The 21,464-nt window shown below is 37.0% G+C and overlaps 1 protein-coding gene across 2 annotated transcripts in view; it reads right to left on the minus strand.

Moving 5' to 3' along the window:
- PTPRK (protein tyrosine phosphatase receptor type K) overlaps positions 1–21,464 on the minus strand; it is a 434,061-nt gene that overhangs the window by 182,551 nt on the left and 230,046 nt on the right. For both annotated transcript variants that reach the window (XM_087817607.1, XM_087817606.1), the window contains exon 6: positions 8,885–9,059. In XM_087817607.1, the coding sequence (XP_087673733.1) occupies positions 8,885–9,059 (175 nt within the window). The remainder of the gene's footprint in view (positions 1–8,884; positions 9,060–21,464) is intronic.

The raw sequence follows: 21,464 nt of genomic DNA on the forward strand, positions 1-21,464 counted from the left end.
TGGGCAGGGACAGATGCAGGTGGGCCTTGCAGGCTGATGAACACCTGGGGTTTCTGCTGCAGGGACCAGGAGCCGGGAGAGCCGGGACAGCATGGTCTGCTTTGCTCGGGGTCACACGCTCCGTCTGGCTGCTGTGCGAAGGTGCCTTGGGGGAGGTAAGCACTTGTGTGGGGAGACCAGTGAGGACGTTTGTGACAGGATTACAGGGAAAAGGGTGGTTGGTTACATGGATAAAAGTTATGGTAGTAAAGGTAAAAAAAAAAGGGGTGGGCTGGGCATCCTGAGGATATGCAAAACAATTTGGACAAATGAAGGATGCAGACACATATTTCTATTTGTTGTATCTCACCAAACAGTACAAAAATATTTGAGACTACTGTCTTGTAAAAATACTGTTTTTGCACATACTAACAGTAGATATTACACAAAGAGCTTTTGAAAACTTAGAGCTAAATAGAGAAAACAACTGTAAAACAAAATCAATAACACAAAATAACTCTCATTCGGCCGTTAGGTATTTTGGGGAAAACTGAGAAAAAAACTGAATAAAATAAGAATGTGAAAGCATGCATATAGCTGAGAACAAAGAAGCGTGGGTGGCCCTAGTGGTTTGGGTCAGTGGTTAGAGTGTCCGCCTGCGGACTGAAGGGTCCTGGTTTGATTCTGGCCAAGGGCAAGAACCTCTCTGCCCTGGTCAGGGTTAGTGTGGGAGGCAACCAACTGATGGCTCTCTCTCCTCTCTCCTCCTCCCTTCCACTCTCTCTGAAAAAAGCAATGGGAAAAAAATATCCTCGAGTGAGGATTCAAAAAAGAAAAGAAGTGTGGGTTGAGGAAATAGCAAGTGTGAAAGTCCTAAAGGAGTATGCTTGGAAGAGTCAGTATGCCTGCTGGGGAGGTGAGTGATAGAAAATAAATTTTAGGTGGTACCCAAAGGAAATTTCATTTAAGGCCTTTTGGACCAGGAAAGGGCTTTGGTTATTTTTTCCTTAATGTGAAGGGAAGCTATTGGAGGGGGTAACATGTAACATGAGAGTACCAATGGTTTCTTCTATATGTATACAAAGATGAAAGAAAATGCCAGTGGCAATTAAGAAGATATAAATAACCATGTGGGTTAAACTTCTCAACAGGGTACAGGTAATTATTTGCTGTTCCTTTATTTGTTTTAACACAAGGACAGATTCTGTGATATTACAAATAAACATGCTTCCAACTTATGCAATACAGCAGAAAGATAACTATATATATATTAGTTTAGGGCTCAGGAAGCAGAAAATGCAGAGCAAAACAAGGTTAAATTCCAAATAAAATCCTAAATTTAAAAGTAACTTTGTCCCTATACCTGGTAAGGGACATACACATCTGTAGGCCATAATTTCTTCAGAAACAAATATTAGAGCTAAAATAAAGCTATATAAGAAGAGGTTGTCATGAATTTGTGCATTGATAAAAGCTGCCCAAATTTTTCTACAGTAATTTAATCTCTGTCCAGTTCTCACTGTTACTACTCAAATCCTCAATTTTATCACTAAAATGGTACAACTTTTCCTTTTTTGTTTTTTAAATAAAAATCAGTAACTGAATTAAACACAGTCCATGCTGAGGACTAACAAGATACATTTATCTGTACTTATTTGTGTGATTATTTTTACTTCTTCTAGATTAAATATTTCTTAGAAAAGGGAATAACATGAATTATATTAACCCAGACGGAAAGGAAAGTTCTTTCGGTGGTAATATGATAAACTTTGTTCAACAAGTTGATTTTGACTGATGTACTTAAGATGACTTCTACCTAACATTTCATGAGTGTTTTCTGTTTTTTGGAGTATATTCTAGGTTTGTACTTTTAGTAAGTCAAGCTCCTGATGACATTTTACTAGTAAGCAGAATGAGGATTAGCAGGCTTTTTAAAAGATGTGGCCATCTAAGTGGCAAATAGTGTATACTAACTGCAAAAAGCCAAACACCAAACTCATCTGGCAGTCGTACAGTGACAGGGAAGCATGCTATTACTGACTCTAGAAGATGAAGGGAGAAACTCAAGAACTACAACTAATAAAATAATGTCCAACCACAACACACATCACCATCTTTAGGCATTGTACCACGAAAAACTATGAGTTATCTCTCTACTTTGCTGCTTGATTTCAATCAGTTAGTTATACAGCTTCTGTTTAACATTCTATAAAAACCTCACAGTACATTATTTACAAAATTAGTGCTTAATAAAGGGTTTTAATAGACTAGATCCTTTGGTAGGTATTTTCATTTTATTGAATTAAAAATGTTACCAAAATCAAAGACAAAACTCTGTGCCACAAATTCAATAATTCTGTATTTTCCTATACAATAATTAAATTATAAATTGCTTGAAAGCTGAAACTGTATTTGTCCTTTCTTTGTTATTTGCTAGTACCAATTACTTGCCATTTTAAGTATTCAAATAAAGGCTACTGGCTAATTTTTCAATGAAGTTACAAACTGATTTCATGATTTCCATTTTTGGATTGAGGTAAGGAAAAAAAAAAGTGAGCAGGGAGGGAAATATAGATTATATAAACACTGTTAGTCTGAGAAGTGGATATAAGTGAAGAAGTGGACCCAAATTTCATTTATCACAAACTCCAAGAGAACAGAATTGAGAGGCTCAGAAGGAAAGTAAAGACCCACCATCAGTGATCAGTGTTCTGAAATCGAATTCCCGAGAGAAAGAATGTTTGGAATGCAGATCATTCTGCTTCCTTTTTGATCCTCTTCAAATTCTTAAGGAGAGAGCTCCAATAAAAGCAAACTCCCCAGAGATTCACTCCAAAAACAGGGACAGGCATCTCAGCTGCTAACATTATGTAGAGCTCTACACGTGAGTCACCTACAAAAATGCAATCAGATATCCTTTGGGAAAGAACTCTTGTTGCATTTTAAAACAAGCAGAGAATACACAACAAGAAAATAACCATCAGGGCAAAACGAGCGCTGCAGTCTACCATTTTTGTAAAGTAGCAGAAGAAAATTAAGAGGCAAAGAAAATTAATAGTAAAAGGTATTTGGAATGATGATGTACAACCGTGGACAGAACAGAATTTCATTAATAACATGCTACCTAAAATAAGGACATCTAGTATCCTTTTGCTCATTTAGAATTTAAAAATGTACCAGACATCTCACACGTTGAATCACCTGAATTACAAGTAGTTACTCCGAATGAGAGGAGACTCCAAATGCTTCTTTTATCATACTCAAGGGTAACAAAGTAAACTTTTTAGATATGTGATATTTGGCGTCTCCTCCAAATCAGAGACCTTTGATATCTTCTCCTCACTGACTGCATGTGCTTTTCCACGTGTGCAGGGGAGGCTGGAGAAAACTATTATGTGGCTTATCCCTGTGTTCTTAGACTTTCATGATAGTTCAGATTTTATAAAACATCGGGGTTTAAATGGAATTCTCCCAGATAGCACCAAATTTCCTGTCAAGTTGACTAGTTTTCACATTAGAAGCAAAGAAACGTTATCTTCGAGTCCCCATTAAGAAATAAAGAATCTTTATATGAATTCATGAGTCTGACAGCTGTGCTATGAAAACGAGTTAAAAATCAATAGTGTGAGATATTAAGCGGACTGCTGAAGGGCTCAAAGTAGAAATTCCATGGCCTTTAACCACCAAATAACAAAAGCATTAGTAAAGCATGTCATGCTTTCCACTTCCTATATGTCCTTACTTCTAATTTAAAAATATTAAAGTATTCAACATACTGATTAAATCAGGATTAATTTTCAAGCAGAAATTTAAAAAAATTTTTTTTTTTATTGATTTCTAGAGAGAGAGTAAAGGAGAGGGAGACAGAGAGGCACCGATGCGAGAGCGAAACGTAGATGGGGTGGGAGCTGCAGCCTGGGCGTGTGCCCCGGCCGGGCCCTGAACCAGCAGCCTTTCGGTGCATGGAATGATGCCCAACACACCGGCCAGGGCAAGGGGCGATTTTTATGCTAAATTTAAGTAACCCTTTCTAGTTCATACTAAAAAGGAAAGAAAGTACAAAAAACAATTGCCATCATCTTGCCCTGTATGCCACCAATCTTCACTCTGCCTGTGGATAGGAAGGGTTTGTGGGTCACCATCCATTCCCTACATCTTGTGGGGTCAGCCCCACTGCTCTGTGTCCAACTAAATAGTTTTATTTATTAATTATTAGAAAAGTATCAATGTCTTTATGTAAAGTTGTACTAGGCGCTGGAGCAAACAGAGATGAACTAGACAGGCTCTGATGGAACATAAACTACAAATAATTACAAGAGCACAGTCCAAAAAGTTCAAATGCAGACCTAGTGTTAGTGTGGACTTCTTTCCTATTTCACATACATGTGTGATGAATAACTGGTATTAGGCAACTGGTTCTATTAATACCTCACCTTTCATCAAATAAGCTATGATCTCGCTCCATACAGTTACCTGAATTTATTATGATGACACCGTCCTCCCACATTACCAAATTCCAAACTCTGTATGTCTTTTAAGGTTGAGTCGTACCTGCTTATGAAATACTTCTTCAATCCCAATGTTACCTGACTAAAGTTAATAATGCTCTCTAACATTATTTATGCAAATGTTCTCTACTGGACATTCTAGTTGTTTCTCCACATGCAACCATTTTGAAACTTCTTGGAAGTAGCAACCTCTCTAAATCCAAATGGATGTGACCAAAGGCGTATATATCCATATTGCTACCTTATGACCATAACCCTGGCTTAGGAAAGAAGACAAAACCATGGACACAAGTGAAGAACTGAAAACAACCTAGATCTTTCATGACTAAATGAACCAACCCTAAGGCCTATCTCTGCAACTTCCAGTTACAAAAGTCAGTAAATGCCTCTATTTTAAAGCTAGTTGGCATTGTCTTACGAAGGCGAGGGTCAACGACAATTCAATTCTTCATGATTTTAAACACCAAAATTTGTTTTACAGATCCAGCTACACTGAGTAAGGCTGAATAAATGGAGTGACATTTACTTAACAGCTAAAGGTCACTGGCACTCATTAAAAATACATAAAAATATTAACAATACTTCTGTTCAGAGTATTTTGATAATAGCTAATAGTTGACACTAGAATTTAAAAATCAAACCAGCAACAAAGACAAACAAGAAAACTGTGCCTTTGACATAAAATCACTTAAAATGTACTTGGAATTTTACAGATAAAAATAATAGATATAAAGCATACCTAATAACTGGGAATACAATTTGTCAGTTATAACAATCAAAGAATTTTATAGAAGTTTATTGTGGTTCAGTTGGTTAGAAATGCAAGGAGATCTTTAATTCAGACAGGAGAAAAAAGACAGAAGATTGCAAATGAGGCAGAGAATGAGAATCTGTAACATAACTTCTAGACCGTAAAGTTGGTGTTTTTAGTTTAAAGTTTGTAAACACCATTCCAGCCTGTATTTCACATTTTTACACTTCAATTTTCTAGGAACACCGAGCAAAAACATCTGCTCTTCATCTCATCTCTGTAAAAACTTCTTTGTCAATAAAGATTGGCTTCCACCAGCTGAAGATGTTATCATTACTCAGAATGATCTGGAAGTAATGCTAAAGTCATACAAAGTAAATTCTATTTCAGTACACTTTTTTTCCCCCTACCTCTAGTGATGGGAATACAGATCAATGCTCTTCAACGTAAGAATTTTGCAGTAAAATTTTCATTTGTAACAAACAGCAACAAAAAAGCCTTAAGCATGCCCTGTCACTTTCAGTTTAGGAGAAAATGCACTAATAAACTCTTACCCTTGGGTCATCTTTGACAACAGGCAATACTATGCCAGCTCTTATTAAAGACTATTCATATCACTGCTCCCAAAATTTCCCTTAAAATTACTGTCTTTTTTATCCATGTAACAGGATGTCAGTTTTGAAAGTGCGAATGAGAGACAGGACCTGTCACCATAGTTAATTCTCAGCACTATTTCAACACCAGGACAGCTGACCCCTAAAGCGTGCACTTTTCTAGTTAGCAATATTTATATGGTGGTTCTCTGGACAAACAAGAAAATGTATTGCTCTATATTAGACTTCAAATACAACAGCAAGCAAAGTATCACTTGTAAATATTAGATATATAATGAACTAAAATATGTTAAAAAGAAAAGTAGAACTGCCAGAACTAATGAAATATGTTTCTAAAATGTTAGCAGACTCTAGGATGACAAATTCAAAGCACCATCATATTTCAACACACAAGTAAAATATAAAATGTATAGTGAAATATATGCTAAATGGCAGGACTTTCTTTAAAAAAAATAAAGAAAAAGGAAAAAGCCATAATTTTCTATGAAACTCAGAATTCTTCACTTATAAGTTTTATTGAAAAAATTATTCATTCCTCAGGTAACACTCCTAAGACAGCTACCATGTAGTCTCCAGGTTAAAAAAACACAAAACCAGACAAACAAAACAAACAAAACAAACAAGCTTTAATAAAATTGTGAAATATACTAGTTGATTCAGATATACAAGGGCCTTCTAGCAATAACAAAATAAATTTCTTAAATAGTATATGAAAGAATGAACTATGTCTATAAAGGGCGCTCCTGGATAAAACCCTTCAACGCTGCCCTCTGCAGCCTGCTGAATACAGCTCGGGGCCATTTCCTCAAAAACCAGCTGCACGCGTCCGAGGCTGCAAGCGCTGAGCAGCTCCCCAGCCGCCCCGCGGAGGGCCGCCGTCTCGGCGGCTGCGTAAGGAATGAGCAGAGCCATGCAGACGGAAGGACAGCGCGCCCGCCTGCCCATGTCCCGGCGCATTAAACCCTGTGAGGATGGCCCAGGGATGCCTTCAGGCTTCCAGCAGCAGGCTTAGAGGCCTGGACACACGGAACAGGCTGGCGGCTGTCAGGGGGAGCGAGGAGGGGGACTGGATGGAGGAAGGTGAAGGGACTAGCCAAAGAACAGATATGCATAAGCCACGGACACGGACAACAGGGTGGCGATGGCAGAGGGAAGGGGGGGTGCGGGGGGTGGGTAAAGGAGAGTAAAATGGGGACATCTATAATGGTGTAAACAATAAAAATAACGTAAAAAAATAAAGCAGGCTTAGGGGAGACAGGGGCTGGAATGAAGCTCAACGAAGATGAATATACAAACATGTACGAACAGAAGATAAGCTGTCTTTCTACCTGAGCCCTGGAGTCAAATATTATCATATTTTCTTATTATTCAATTAATTGGGGCTGTGATTTCATAACCTTCAAGCAGGTGGCTTGAGCTGACTCTGGAAACAGGAGAGAAGTTTCACTGAAAATAGAGTCAGATCCATCTATAACGATAAACTTCTTTATTGATGAGCTATAGAGTCTGCCAAAGCAAAAGCATTATAAGAGGCTAAAAGCATTATTTAGTAACGTTAGTGTGCGACAAAGCTGCGGAGGAAAAGCACGTGGCCAGCATGAGGAGTCGAGAAACACGGGGTTAACTTTGGCACAGTCCACGATTAGCTCACTGTGGCTCTGGGCAGCTATGAAATAGCCTGAACTTCATTATTTTCCTTCTAAAAGTATTAAAGGTTAAAGTATTAAAATCAAGTAAATCTTAAAATGAAATAATATATGTAAAGACACTTGACGTCGGGTATTATAAAATACATCAACTTGAATATAGATGTATCTCATGCTCTCCTTGGAGCCTGGGCTGTGCCGCGTGCCTTGCTCTCTGATGGCGCTTCATTCTCTTTCCCATGTCCCCACGTCCACATCTCTTACTTGAGCAGCTTTTCTCAACACGCAGATTCTATTTCAAAGAAAACTTACTTACAAAGGCCCTCCCTGATGTCTCTGACAAATCTCAGTCCAGTTAAGATGTTTTTGTTAGGATCTGGCAGACTTCTACTTGAAGGGACTTAAATAATTTATAATTATTTTCATTTGTGTCATGATTGATTGATGCTTGAAAGTCTACTGAACAAAGCTGCATTTCCTCAAGTTTCAAGTGACAGAAATACTCATTTGTTTAAGATTTCAGCTCAGTCGTCACCTCCGGATCTCCTTAACTAAAATATAAAGTCCTACCATTTTATGTGTTTTTTTCTTCATAACACATACCACAACACTAAAATTTCAGTATCTTTCTATATAGTGTGCCTGACGTGCCTCAATGGTAAGCTCCATTGAGTGAATAACTTTGTATGTTATTTACACTTGTATCTCTACAACGCAGAACAGTGTATGGAATAAAATAGACTCAGTAAATTTTGAATAAATGTGATAACACACTATGTACTTGTACTTATTTTTCCAGCATTCACTTCAGACATGTACTCATTTATCATAATCTCTCAGAATTCCTCCAGCCACCTTGGTTTTCAAGAATATTAATGAGGACCTCTTAGCAAGTCTAACTCTCTAAGATTCTATAGGGGGCAGAATTAATGAGCATCCACCCCTGGGTTCTGACACCGGTAAAATTCATAGGTCTACGTGGGGATAGAAACTTTGAGCTTGATCTCACTGCCACAATGTTTTGAAGAGTAGATGTAATATCTGCGTTAACTGTTTTAAAAAGGAGATATGAATCTAATGTTAAAATGCAAACCAGATAATGGCAATATGAAATAAAGTGTTTTATATGGCTAGCCCTATTAAAGCATTTTAAAGGAGACTCCATTCAATGAAAAGAAAACACTGGTTGAAAACTTGTTTGACAAACTATACAACTACAGTCTTAATTTTACCTTAAGACATTATCAGAAATTCCATAACAATATAATTTTATAGTAAGTTGAGATGAAGAGAAGGAGGTTTTAAAATTGATCCAAATATTTATAATATTGCTTTTGGTCTAATAAAACCCTGTAATTTCATGCAATGAAAACAATTTTACTTTACCTCTCACAATAAGTTGAGCAAAATTGGACACACCAGAACCTAGTTCTGACTGAGTTACGCAGCGATACAAATCCTGGTCAGTTTTGGTCACTTCTTGCAATCTAAAGGAAGCAGCAAATCTTCTGTGATTGATGTTCTTAGTCTGGGCCACTGGTATATCTTCTCCATTTCGTCTCTGCAAACAGAAACCAATCTTTAAAAAAGCAGGTTCTTAACATTTCCATAAATCTAAAGCATCTTAGCAACCAATATCTGTGATAAATTATTCTTGTTGCTAAATTAGTAGGAAAATGTCTATGTAGCCCCACAAACTTTTACCAGGTTTGATGACACAAAATCCAGCAGTATTTCTTCTAAACTGAACCAAAGCTGCTGTTTTTATTGGTATCATATGTCCAGCCCAACAAATTGGTTGTTGAGCCTTAATCAATGCATTGTACCAATGAGAACATATAACCTACCACATTAGACATTGTTTTATTTACTCAACTTCGAGGAATGCATTACACTTAAATATAGCAATTGATGGCATGTACATTTCAGAAGTAAAAAATAATAACTTTTTATTTTTTAATCCAAGGGAATAGGTCTTTGCCTTACTACAGGCTATCATTTAGTTGAGCAGGCACAAAAATTACATAATCCAAAGATTATAACCTATCACTCTGTTTTTTTTCCCCATTCCTCTTCCCCAGGTCCTTGTCATGCTTTCTTATTTGACTACAGTATAGGTTGCTGAGACTTCTCACTTACAAAATAACCCTATCAAGTCATTGGAATCCCTAAGTATTATCAACTCTGTTAAACCAGGTAAGCTTCATCATGCAGGATGTATGCAGTGTTCACCTGAATAGTTCAATTCCTGGGATAAAGTAGTTTTATGGTAATATTAGTTAATTTCCAACATCTATAATAACGAGGGGATCAACCAACCCCCTTGGCACTTACAGTGTGGTCTACAGACCAGTAGCATCAGGATACCGTCAGATTATTACAAAGGCAAAGTCAACAGGTCACTGAATCAAATTCTGCATTTTAACAAGATCCCTAAGGCTATGCATCAAGATATTATAGCCCTAGACACTTTGACTGAAAACAATCAAGTGGTCTTATTCCCATTAACAGGGACAGGTCTAAAAATGGGTGTGAACCCTGATTCTGGCCAATGAGATATGATAGGAATAGGCCAAGTCATTTTCAGATAGGTTTCCTCACTTCTAGAGAAGACACAGTGGGTCCTTCTCCTTGTCTCAATGTCTTGCCTAAAACGCTAAGGAGGGCAGGTCAAGGAGAAAGACAGAGTCAGGTTCTTGATAAAGTGTATTAAATGTTGTCAACAAGTCCTAGAGCCCCCTTCTTTCTGGACTTCCCGTTAAGTGACAGTACACATTTTGTTTTCTATTACTTTCAGCTTGAAATCATAAAGTTAATGTGGTACAATTAGAATTTGGTACAGTTTATTTCATCTCTTTTCAAAGCTTGAGAAATAAATACAATTCAATTTTAAATGAAGTAATGTTACATTTAGAACACTTCCAGAGGTTATTTCACTCTATTTACTTGAAGAAAAAAATAAAATCACATTTATTGTTTTAGTTATTTTTCACTGCTTTTCCTGAGCACATAATTATATGTAACTCTTTCATCCTCTTAGACCAGGAGAGACTGGAAAGAGACTGTTTTCCTATGATTGGTATTTGATTCCTGTTTAACAGCATTAGGAAGATGGCATATGATGTGTCAGGACTTGTCATTTTTTTCCAAAATGAATCCCAAAGTAAATTTGGACACTATAATTGAGATTGAGGTGAATCATATAACAATCCAGCCATATTAATCCCAAGGGCCTGAAGTTCCTGACCAGGGCTTGTCTGCCACATGAGTTTTTTTCTCTATCACTGGGATAACACAGCTATCATCATCACCATTTTTGAACAGTTAAATTGAAGCATTTTAGACACATGTAAGGGAATGATGGCAGACTTAAAGGTTTCGAAACATTATGTTATTATTTAGAAGAAAGCACTTATTTACATCTGCTAGAAATTATATTTATTTAAAAAGATTAAGCAATGAATAAGAAAATGCTGTTCCTCTAGGAATCATCACACTAAACTGATAATAGTAAGTTCACCAAAGTATTTATTATTTGGCAAGGAAAGGACTGAACAAGGTGAATGATATCTGATATAGAAAAAGAAAACAGTGGCAATTATTATAATTCTGATATCAAACAGGATAAAAATGTGCTGGGATGGCAAATTACTAGTGTTAGGATCATAAGTGTAACAAAAAATAAAGTCAGCTATTAAACTAGAAAATAAGTTTTCACCTAAGAGGCACAGTTCTCTTTGCAGTATTGGGAGGAGGTGACCAGTATCTGTGAGGATCACACAGACAGCATGAGTAAGCAGACTGAACCGTGCCTGGTGGGATGCCACCTAGGTTCTAGTCCTAAAATGACCATTTATTAGCTTCACAATTTCTCCTTACAGTAGCCCCCCCACCCAATCAAGGAGGGTATGTTTCAAGATCTCCAGCGGATGCCTAAAACTGCAGGTGGCACCAAACCCTGTATATTCTATGCTTTTTCCTATACATACATACCTACAATAAATTTAACTTATAAATTAGGCACAGTGGGAGATTAACAACAACAGTAAAACCAAACAATTATAACAATATACTGTAATAAAAATTATGTAAATGTGGTATCTTTCTCCATGATTTTTATATTTTTCAATCCAAATCTATTCCTGAATCTGTGTAAACATCCCTTACTTCCAGTAAATGGCCCGATGTCCCTCTTTCCAGGGAGCTCTTTGCTGAAGTCTTCCTACAGACTCAGGGATTTCTGGTGCAACTTGTTGCCATAAATCAAAACACACTTTTCTTTTAAAATATATTTTTATGGGTTTTTAGAGAGAGAGGAAGGGAGAGGGAGAGAGAGAGAGAAACATCAATGATGAGAGAGTCATTGATGGGCTGCCCCCTGCACGCCCCCACCGGGATCGAGCCCGCGACCCGGGCATGTGCCCCGACTGGAATTGAACCCTGACTCCTTGGTTCCTGGGCTGACACTCAACCACTGAGAACACCAGCAGGGCCAAAACACACTTTCTGTTCATAACTTCCCTTCACAAATTTAACGCCTTTTCCAGCTTCACAAAGTACTCAGCACACCTTGCGCTCACAACTTTTGCAGCTGAAGTTGAGACAGCAAAACCGAAATGAATTTCTTGTTCCTTCTTCACAATTTCACGGACAGGAGATTGAGTCTTAGCATGCATAAATCTCAGCAACCTCAGCACATGATTTTTTTCCCTTTCCTTATAAAGTCCAGAGCTTTCGCCTTTTCACTTAAAGGAACTACATTATGTCTTCTCTTTGGCATATCTGAAGCATCACTTCTCTTGCACTTTGGGGACATTATTAAGTAAAATAAGGGCTACTTGAACACAAGCACTGCGATACCACAAAAGCCAATCTGGGAACTAAGACTTTACCAAGAGACTAATGGGTGGGGAGCATATACGGTGTGGATCTGCTGAGCAGGGGGATAATTCACATCCTGGGCAGGATGGAGAAGGCTGGTCCAAGATTTCATAATGCTACTCAGAATGGCTCTCAATTTAGAACTTAGGAATTGTTTATTTCTAAAATTTTCCATTTAATATTTCCAAACCTGAGGTGATCTTGGGTAACTGAAACCACGGGAAGCAAACCTGTGAATATGGGGGACCAGTATACTTCCCAAATCTCCACCTCTTCTCCTGAAAATGGGAACAGCAATTTTTCTTGCTCATTGAACAGAGATGCTGAGAGTATTAGGTGATATGTGCAAAAGCTAGAACAGAAAATCCTGGTAACAGCAATATGAAGATAATAATGGAAACAATATCTAAACCAATAATACATTTGATAACTGTGATGGTCTTTTGATATATGAACTTGGCTAGGCTATAGTCCCATTAGCCAAACACATCCTGTGAAGGTATTTTGAAGATGCAACTCAAGTCCATGAACAATTGACATTAAGTGAAGATAATTATCCATAAAGGAGATTACTGATAATCCGAATAGACTTGATTCAATGAGTTGAAATGTCTTAACAGCAGAGCTGAGGCTTCCCTGAAGTAGAAGAAACCTAACCTGTGAATAGCAACTGTAGTCTGTGCCTGAGTCACACCAAGCACCACCTCTTGCATTGCTAATGGGTAGGCTTGACTCTGGAGCTTGTGGCCAAATTTGCAGGAAATTCAGAAGAACATGAGGCACTAAAGAGGACATTTGTACACAATCAATAAAATGCACACTCTGCAAAACTACAACTTAAATGGGCTGGATTCCCCAATAGACAAATTATGAGAAGAAGAAATGGATGGAGAACAAACTCACAGCTTAAAAGAGACTTTAACCCGTCTTTAAAAAACAGACATGACTAATAATCTACAGTGTCTACAGACATATTTGTAAGTGAAAAAGAACAGTGAAAAAAATAAGCAAGGGCTATTTTCATAATTGCTATCTGCAGGGGTAGGGGGATGAGTCAGTTGTGACTGGGATGGAGAGCTTGGAAGGAGCCCCTTGGAGGGCTGCCCGAGTCTCTTTCCTGACCTGTGTGGTGTGTAGCTTATAAAAACTCATTGAAGCATAGCTTTTATTTTGTGTAATTTTCCATACCTATGTTTTATTTTATAATAAATGATTTTATAAATATTAAAGTTTTACATTAGAATTCTGTTCATAAAGAAGAATCCCAGCCCGCTGCCAGAGCCCCATGTGGCAATACTGATCACAGGAGCGCAACGGAAAGTTGTATGGTGCTTGGCGTGGCACACACCTTGAAAACACACGGAAAGGGTGGCTCTAGGAACTGCAGGAGAGTGCATTATTTTGCACAGAAAACTGCTATTTATACATATCAATGCGAAGAAATCCTTGAGTTTCTATGACTGCCTGGCTTTTACAGTATGCTCCAGGGATAGATAAAAAAGATGAGGAATATTCCACACATTATTCATTTATAATCAATTATGTAATCTGTAGACAATAAACTGAGGGCTTATAAATTATTGAAGAAGGAAAAGAATGCACTATATCTTTAAGGCACTGAACTCTTTATGGTAGGAAGCCACATAGAGCCAACAAAAATGACCTCAGGAACACGTGACAATCTCATGAATTAAATATGCTTCAACTTTCTGATGCCCATTGTTACATGTATCCACACCCCAAATGCCAAAAGCTAGAGAAAAGCATTATAAACCATGATAATTGATCAGTCATTTTTACTTCAAGACCAATGACCATATTCTTTATAGGAAGCCATAAAAAAAGAAAAAATGCCATGAACTTAAACAAACCAAATGTCCTGGGGAAAAAGCAGGGCTGACAAGAGTGATAGCAATTAGCCACCAGATAGAACATGGTCTCTTAAGTGGTGCAGGATTAATTGTGAATCGGCATATAACAGAGGAAAATCACTGCCGCTTAACTGATACACAGAGAAAATTAGGGTTACATAGCAGGCTGTGTTCATCTATCAGTTGAAGCCTAGGCCAGTTTCCACGTGAGGGCAGCACAGCAGGCGTGGCTAACGCTCCTCTCCGCCTCGCGCCTGTTCCGGGGGCCGCAGGCGCAGCGGGCCCAAGGCTGAGGCACCAGGAGCCTTCCCGCGGCGCTCGTCCTGGGTGAGGCCCGGGCCACCCAGAGGTTCGGTCGGGCCGCAGGCTTCAGCTGCCTTGGTAAACGTTTATGGAGGCGAAACAGAACCAGAAGGAACAGGACTGTCTCCCCATTCTCCGCTCCCACTTCGGACAGCCTGTGTGCTCACGACGGTGGGAAAGGAGAACGGGAACCGAAGGGTCCAGCAGACAAATGAGCTCCAAGAGACAACGGGAAGCCAAGCTCACGCACCGGCTGCGAAACAGTCAACTTTCGAGGAAATTTAGAAAGAAAACTGACTTTCTTGCTTCTCTCTCACATCTTCCCAAATTCTGCCAACTAGTACCAGGCAGGCCTAACACTCTACTGTCTTCTTTCATTTGTCCCTCCCCTTCTCTACGCACATTTTCCAGTTCCGCCACCACTGTCCAACCGAAGGCCCTCCGCACGTGACGTCTGCACTGCCTCTGTGTCCGCATCACGGCCTAGTCCCAGCCCGTCATAAGCTGTATTTACTTCTCCCTCCCATTTGGACCTTCCACTCCAATAAGATCTTCCTCCTGAAGTTCCTATTCCACCCACAGAACATACACTAAAGCAGAGGTAACTATGCCCTACTAATCTTTGCTAACTCAAGTCCTACATGTCCTTCAGAGACTCAATCAAATATTTCGCACATACCGGTCTGTGATGCTTTCTGTCAACTCCGAAATAGTACAGTGCTTAGGTACTATACAGTCTTTTCTTATTCAGTTATAGAAGCATCTCTCAAGGCTGAAAGGTCTTTAAAAAGCACTCTGCCTCATGCCATGTCTTTAGCAAGGGCTTATCCAGACTCGGCTTAGATACTTCCACTAGCTGTAATTTTACTCCCTCCTGGAGTAGCTCATTCTAGGTTTCAACAGGCCTACAGTTATAAAGTTCTTCCTTATAATCAGCTCATCTTTCTCATCATGTAGCTTCAAAGTGTTAGTTATTATTGTACTTTAGTCTCTATAGAAAACAAGTTAAATCCCTCTCATATATTTCCAACACTCTAAGATTTTAAGAAATGAGTCTAGTCTCCCACGAATCTCAAGGTTTATTTATACCATGTCCCTTTAGCCATTCTGATATGGTTTCTTCAATTTTAGTCACTGTCCCAGTAATTATATACTACCTTTTGTTGCTCTAATATTTCAGATGTGGGCCAGCCACTCTTAAAGGCAATGATCTAGAAAACATCAGAATTTTCACCAAGCCTAGATAGGACAGTTTTTACTATATCTTAATCCTTTCTTTATTTTTGTCATGATACCCAATGTGAGCTAATCACATATTGCATGTTTAGTTAATTTAGCTTTGAAATGTTTCCCTTAAATTAATTTGCAATGAATTGCCCCACTGTAAATTACATATTTCTAGACTTAGATTAATTTATTCCAATAGGTTTCCATCATTATAATAACTGCAAAATTTCCAGGTTTTATTTTCAAAAAGAAATAGTAACAGGGATAGTAAAATCTTGTGGAAATTAAAAACACTACAAACATTCTTGCACTTCATATGACAGTATAAATAGTCATGGGAGCATCAGAAAGAGCTCTGTGAAAATTGACTAGATAAAAGTTGAACTAGTATAGTGATGTATTTCACTTGTTAAAATTTTTGTACTAATTTTTTTTAAATCATGCTTCAATCTCCACTGATACATGACAGTGTTCATGTGTACTACAGGAACAAGGCTATGGCATTTGCCTGGATAGATAAAACACTACATGTCCAGAAGATTCAGACCAACCATTTTCATTGGCCCTCAGCTGACACTAGCTGGTACTGCAAGAGGTCAGCCTCTTTCTGGTTGTTTTGAAGAGTCATTTGCATCTCATTTTACTAATTTTGCTCTCCAACTATTACTCTCAATCCATCGCTTAAATTATCTATTGCTTCATAAGGAATGACATTTCCTTTGGCTGAGAAACTAGCCATATCACACTACATTAGGCGTGACAAAGCTCACCAAGGCAAAGCGATGGCAGACTTTCCAGCTTTGGCAGGCCCACTGTGGTGGCCCAGTGCCAGCACCTGCGGCGATTACTGACAGGCTGGTCCTATTGCCACAGCTTTGATGGCACTCTACTTAGGATTACCAGTCACACATTAAACAGCTTCGTTTCAATTCACTGAAACAAATGGGGCCACCAAATCCACCCACACAATTCCCTACTTTCAATGACTCCACGGTCAAATTTCTCTGTCCAATCCAATGACGAATGCCCACCAAGCTCTGTAATGATGGATGGAGTCATTAGCATTTTAGTTTCTACACGGAACCTGAAGCCAAAGCATATGGTCTGACAGATGTTCCAGCAATGGGCTCTATTTGATTTTCCATGTAGGTGTCCACTTATACTGGACCTTCATGAAAGAATTCTAATTTATAAGTTACAGTCCAACCTCTGTTTCAACTCTTTTACATCTCCCAAAGTTGTAACATGTTCTGAAAATATAACAATCAGACATGCTTCATTTTATATTTCAGCTAGACTAAAACAAAAATTATGCTTAAACTTAATTGCATCACTTCAACTGGACAAGATGTGCAAAAATGTAAGTAATGTTTGTAGACTACTGTCATCTCTGACTTGATTAGTATTGCCAGTAATTTGGATATCTGATAAAATGTTTCATATACTCAATTTTCCCCTCATTCATAATTTATTGAGGTAAGCTATATATACAGTAAATTGGACAGACCTTAACTTCTGACAAATGTATATACACTCATAGACCCACCATACCAATAAAGATATAAAATGTTTCTATTATTCCTGAAATTCCCTCTCTGTTGACTTCCAGTCAATCATCATCTCCCAGAAGCAGATGCTATTCAGATTTCTATCACCCTACATTAGTTTTATCTCTTCTGGAATCACGCAGTATGCAATTTTTTGTGTCTGTTCTCCTGAAAATATAATGCTGCTGAGATTTATCCATATTGGTACATGTATTACTAGTTCATTCTTTGCTACTCCTGAGTAACAGTTCATCAGTTGAATGAAATACAATTTGTTTATCCATTCTCCTGGTTAAAGGGCACTTGAGATCTTTACAATTATTGGCTATTATATAAAAAAACTGTTATAAACATTCTTGCTCAAGTCTTTTGTGAACCCATGCCTTTATTCCTCTTGTGTAGATAATTAGGAGTGGAATTGCTGTGTCATGCTTGTTGTTGGCTTATATATTCACATTTTCTTCCCATTACATTATCTACAATTCATATTAGTAAGAGTTGAAATTAAAAGGACATAACTAAAATTTTTAACCTGTAAAAATGTATAACCTAATTTTTCTGTATAACCTAATAAAACTTCTCAGTTATATAAAAGGATGATTTTATTATTTTACCGAGGATAACAACCAATATAAATTATACATTAAAACTTCATTCGTGATCTTATTTCCTAAAACCTGTGTTTTACCCTAAGCCTTAAGTTATGATTCACAAATTCTCTACCTTTGGGGCTCCTCAGGAACACAAAATGGCCGATTTCTTAAACTTATTTTAAGAACTGAAAAACATCTGTTCATGTAGAAAAAAAATAACAAATAAGTTGACAAAAAATGTCATGTTTATGTTTTTATATATGCTACTTAATTGAGCTTTATCACGAAAGAGGGATTTGGAAATTCTCTAAGAGAGTCTAAAGACTGTATTCTAAATCCTATATAACTTGAGTGGACACAGTTTTTAAAACTGTGTTCCAAAAAGCATCATGACTTCATCATATTTCTAGCTTGTTGACTCTCATCAGACTTCTAAAAACATTCATCCACTGTTTTTATGCATCAGTAGACTGCTCAGCATATACAAAGAGGTTCATTCAGATGATCTTTTGTCATTGTTACTGAAGTGTTTGGAATAAATGACCTACTTCTAAGACTCTATAATTATATAATCTGACATCTTACAGGAAAGAACATTCTCTAAAGATACACCCAAGACCACTATGATAGGCTTTATGAATTAGATGAGCTCAGGGAACTCATTCTTTGCTCTTTTGTTCTCCATTTTTTAATATATATAATTTGTATGTCATTCTAAACAATAAAAATGGTTAAAATATGAATTGACATTAACAAATGAGAGAATGTATTCTCTATATGTATTCCCATACATAAATTATTCTAAATATCAAACAGCAGCAGGCATTATGATCTTTATCTTTTATAGAGGCTGTATTGTGTTGTTTTTCCTTTAAAGTAGAAAATTGGCTGCTTTTTTGTTTTTGTTATTTTAACCCATATTTAGGCAACATTTTACCAATTGAGGCACAATACTATATAATAAGGAAAGTCATTTGGAGGACATAAAAAAGTTGATTATGATTTTTTATGCACCTGACCATGGCAGAAGTAATAGCTACTCCATTACTCCATGACTTCTTTGATAGGAAGCAGTGACCTTCCATTGAGTTGCTTTAAGTACATTGATTCTCAGTACTGTCAGCAGATACTTTACAGTTGTTCTCACAATAATACTTAATTTAAGAGACATTTTCCCCCATAAAAATCTAATATAAAAATTTGACATTCTTCCACCAAACAAAAAAAGTAATCAAGGCAATGTTTCAGGCCATCAAAAATACTATAAAGTCCAAGAGTTTAGCATCTTTAGCTGGAAGGAATTTTAGTCTCTATCCAAGAACTCCTGTTATAGATAAGGAAATTGAGGCCCAGAATACTTCAATAAATTCTCTAAACCCACACAGTGAACTAGATTATTGGAATTAAAGGGTTGAAATTAAGATTAGAATGAAGAACTGGACTTCCTAATTTCCAAGAAGTTGTTCTACACCAAGCAAAAATGACTTGACATCTATTTGTATAGGTTGCCTTGTAGACTTATTGTGGAACCAAGACTTTCTGCTTTATTATGTTTCTATGATTTTAACAGAAGATGAATATGTTTTTTAAATCACTGGCCACTTTCTGATCAACTCATCTTATACATGTACAATAACTAATCTTATTCATTTGAAAGTAATTGATAGTTTTCAATACTTCTTAAACATGGAGAATAAAATTTAAGAGAGTAAGTTAAGGTAACTTAAGTAGTGTTATTGAGAAATGTAGAAAAGCTTTTTAATGAATAAGGTGAACATATAGAGTGCTGAGGAATTATACAGTCTCAATGTCAAAATAGAAAAGAAATACACAAAAGTACTTTGGCAAATTTAAAGAAAAGGAAGAGAGGAAAAGAAATCTCACAGAAAATTTTTCTCTCCCTTCTTTGTTTGAAAAATAGCAGGAAGAAATTTTTAAGGAACTATAATAAAACGAGTCAATATACAAAGTAGGAAACAAAAAATGAGCAGTATTTTGACAGCAACCCACTCAGAGGAGCAGGGCCAGGAAGTCTTTGTTGCGAGAAGGCAGCTGGTGTCTGAGTACACAAAACCCTTTTCATTTCTATGTCACATGAAATCCTGGGGCATAAAACCAGGGGCTGACTGCAGAGCCTCTAGTTCTCCGAGGCAAGACTATCTGGACCACAACTGAAGTCAGATGCCAACTAATGTTTCTACCTAAATGAAAAATAATTAGCAAAATAATTACAAAATATGTCTAAAAGTATTTTTAAAACTCTTACTTAGACTAAGAGGGAGAAAATTAAGAAGGATTCTGACATGTTTAGTTGATAAAACAAGTTGCATATTTTACAGTTTGCTCTCCAGGAATAATTATTTTATAGTTTAATATCTTTAGGGGAAATGAGCATAATCAGAAAAAAAGGAGGGGCTTCATTTCCTGTTCACATATTCAGAAGGATATCCTAATACCTGCAAATCCAATAAATTATAAAAGTAGTAATAATTAGATGTATATAAAGTACATCTGTTATCCAACTGTATCATGGGAATTAGATGAAATAACACATTTTAAACATCTAGTAAAATATCAGGCATTATGCTAGGTATGATTTTAAAAATCATTTATTTTAATCATTACCCAAACCACCTGCAAACTACTGATTATCCTCAACACTAATTTCACCTCTCTAAAAATACAGTAAAATACATGCTGATGTCTGTGTTCAAGAAACTAAGCTAATTTTACAATAATTTCTCTTTGGTCTCTACTGGCATTCTCAGGAATTTAAAATCGCAACTAATTAAATCTCTTTCCTCATTCTGATGCAGATAAAAATAAAATAATGATAAATGTGCTTAGAGAATATTATTACTTACATTTTAGCTTCAAATATTTTGTTCAACAGGCTTTGGAACTGCTCTTAGCTCCTTCCCACCCACCCCCCTTACTACTCCCACTTCCCCAGGATTGACAAATAATTATCTGAAAACATGGCACATTTCTTAGTCTATTGTTTTGTCTGATTCTTTTAAAGCTCTTTAGATGCACCATTTATGTTTGCCCAACATGCATGCTAAATTGCAATTCATTAAATACATACTTATTGAGGATTGAATATATGCAATGCAACTGTTTTCACACTGGATCTGTGATTTTATGTACAAAAATTCTGGGGGGAAATTAATTGGCTCTCTTCCAATTCATACTTCCAGAAATAATTCAAAAAGTTTCTTAAACTACTTACTAAAAATGTATCTGAGTATGACAGTTCCTACTTAAGTACTATGTTCTTGTTAGTTGAGATTTCAAAATATTAAATGGGAAAATTTTCATTATGGTCCTTTGTATATATATAATGGATCTAGAAAAATTATTTTTACAGTTTGTATGTAACATTCGAGAATCATTAGGTTTCCTTAGACACTAATCCAAATACCTTTCAACGAATCTGAAGCCAATTACATCAAAACTAAAACCAACTCTCTCTCTCTCTCACACACACACACACACACACACCCCAAACAGTACATTTGTGATTTTTTATAGCTCAGCTGCC

Source organism: Miniopterus natalensis, chromosome 5 (genome assembly GCF_054644295.1).
Source record: "Miniopterus natalensis isolate mMinNat1 chromosome 5, mMinNat1.hap1, whole genome shotgun sequence".
Classification (NCBI taxonomy): domain Eukaryota; kingdom Metazoa; phylum Chordata; class Mammalia; order Chiroptera; family Miniopteridae; genus Miniopterus; species Miniopterus natalensis.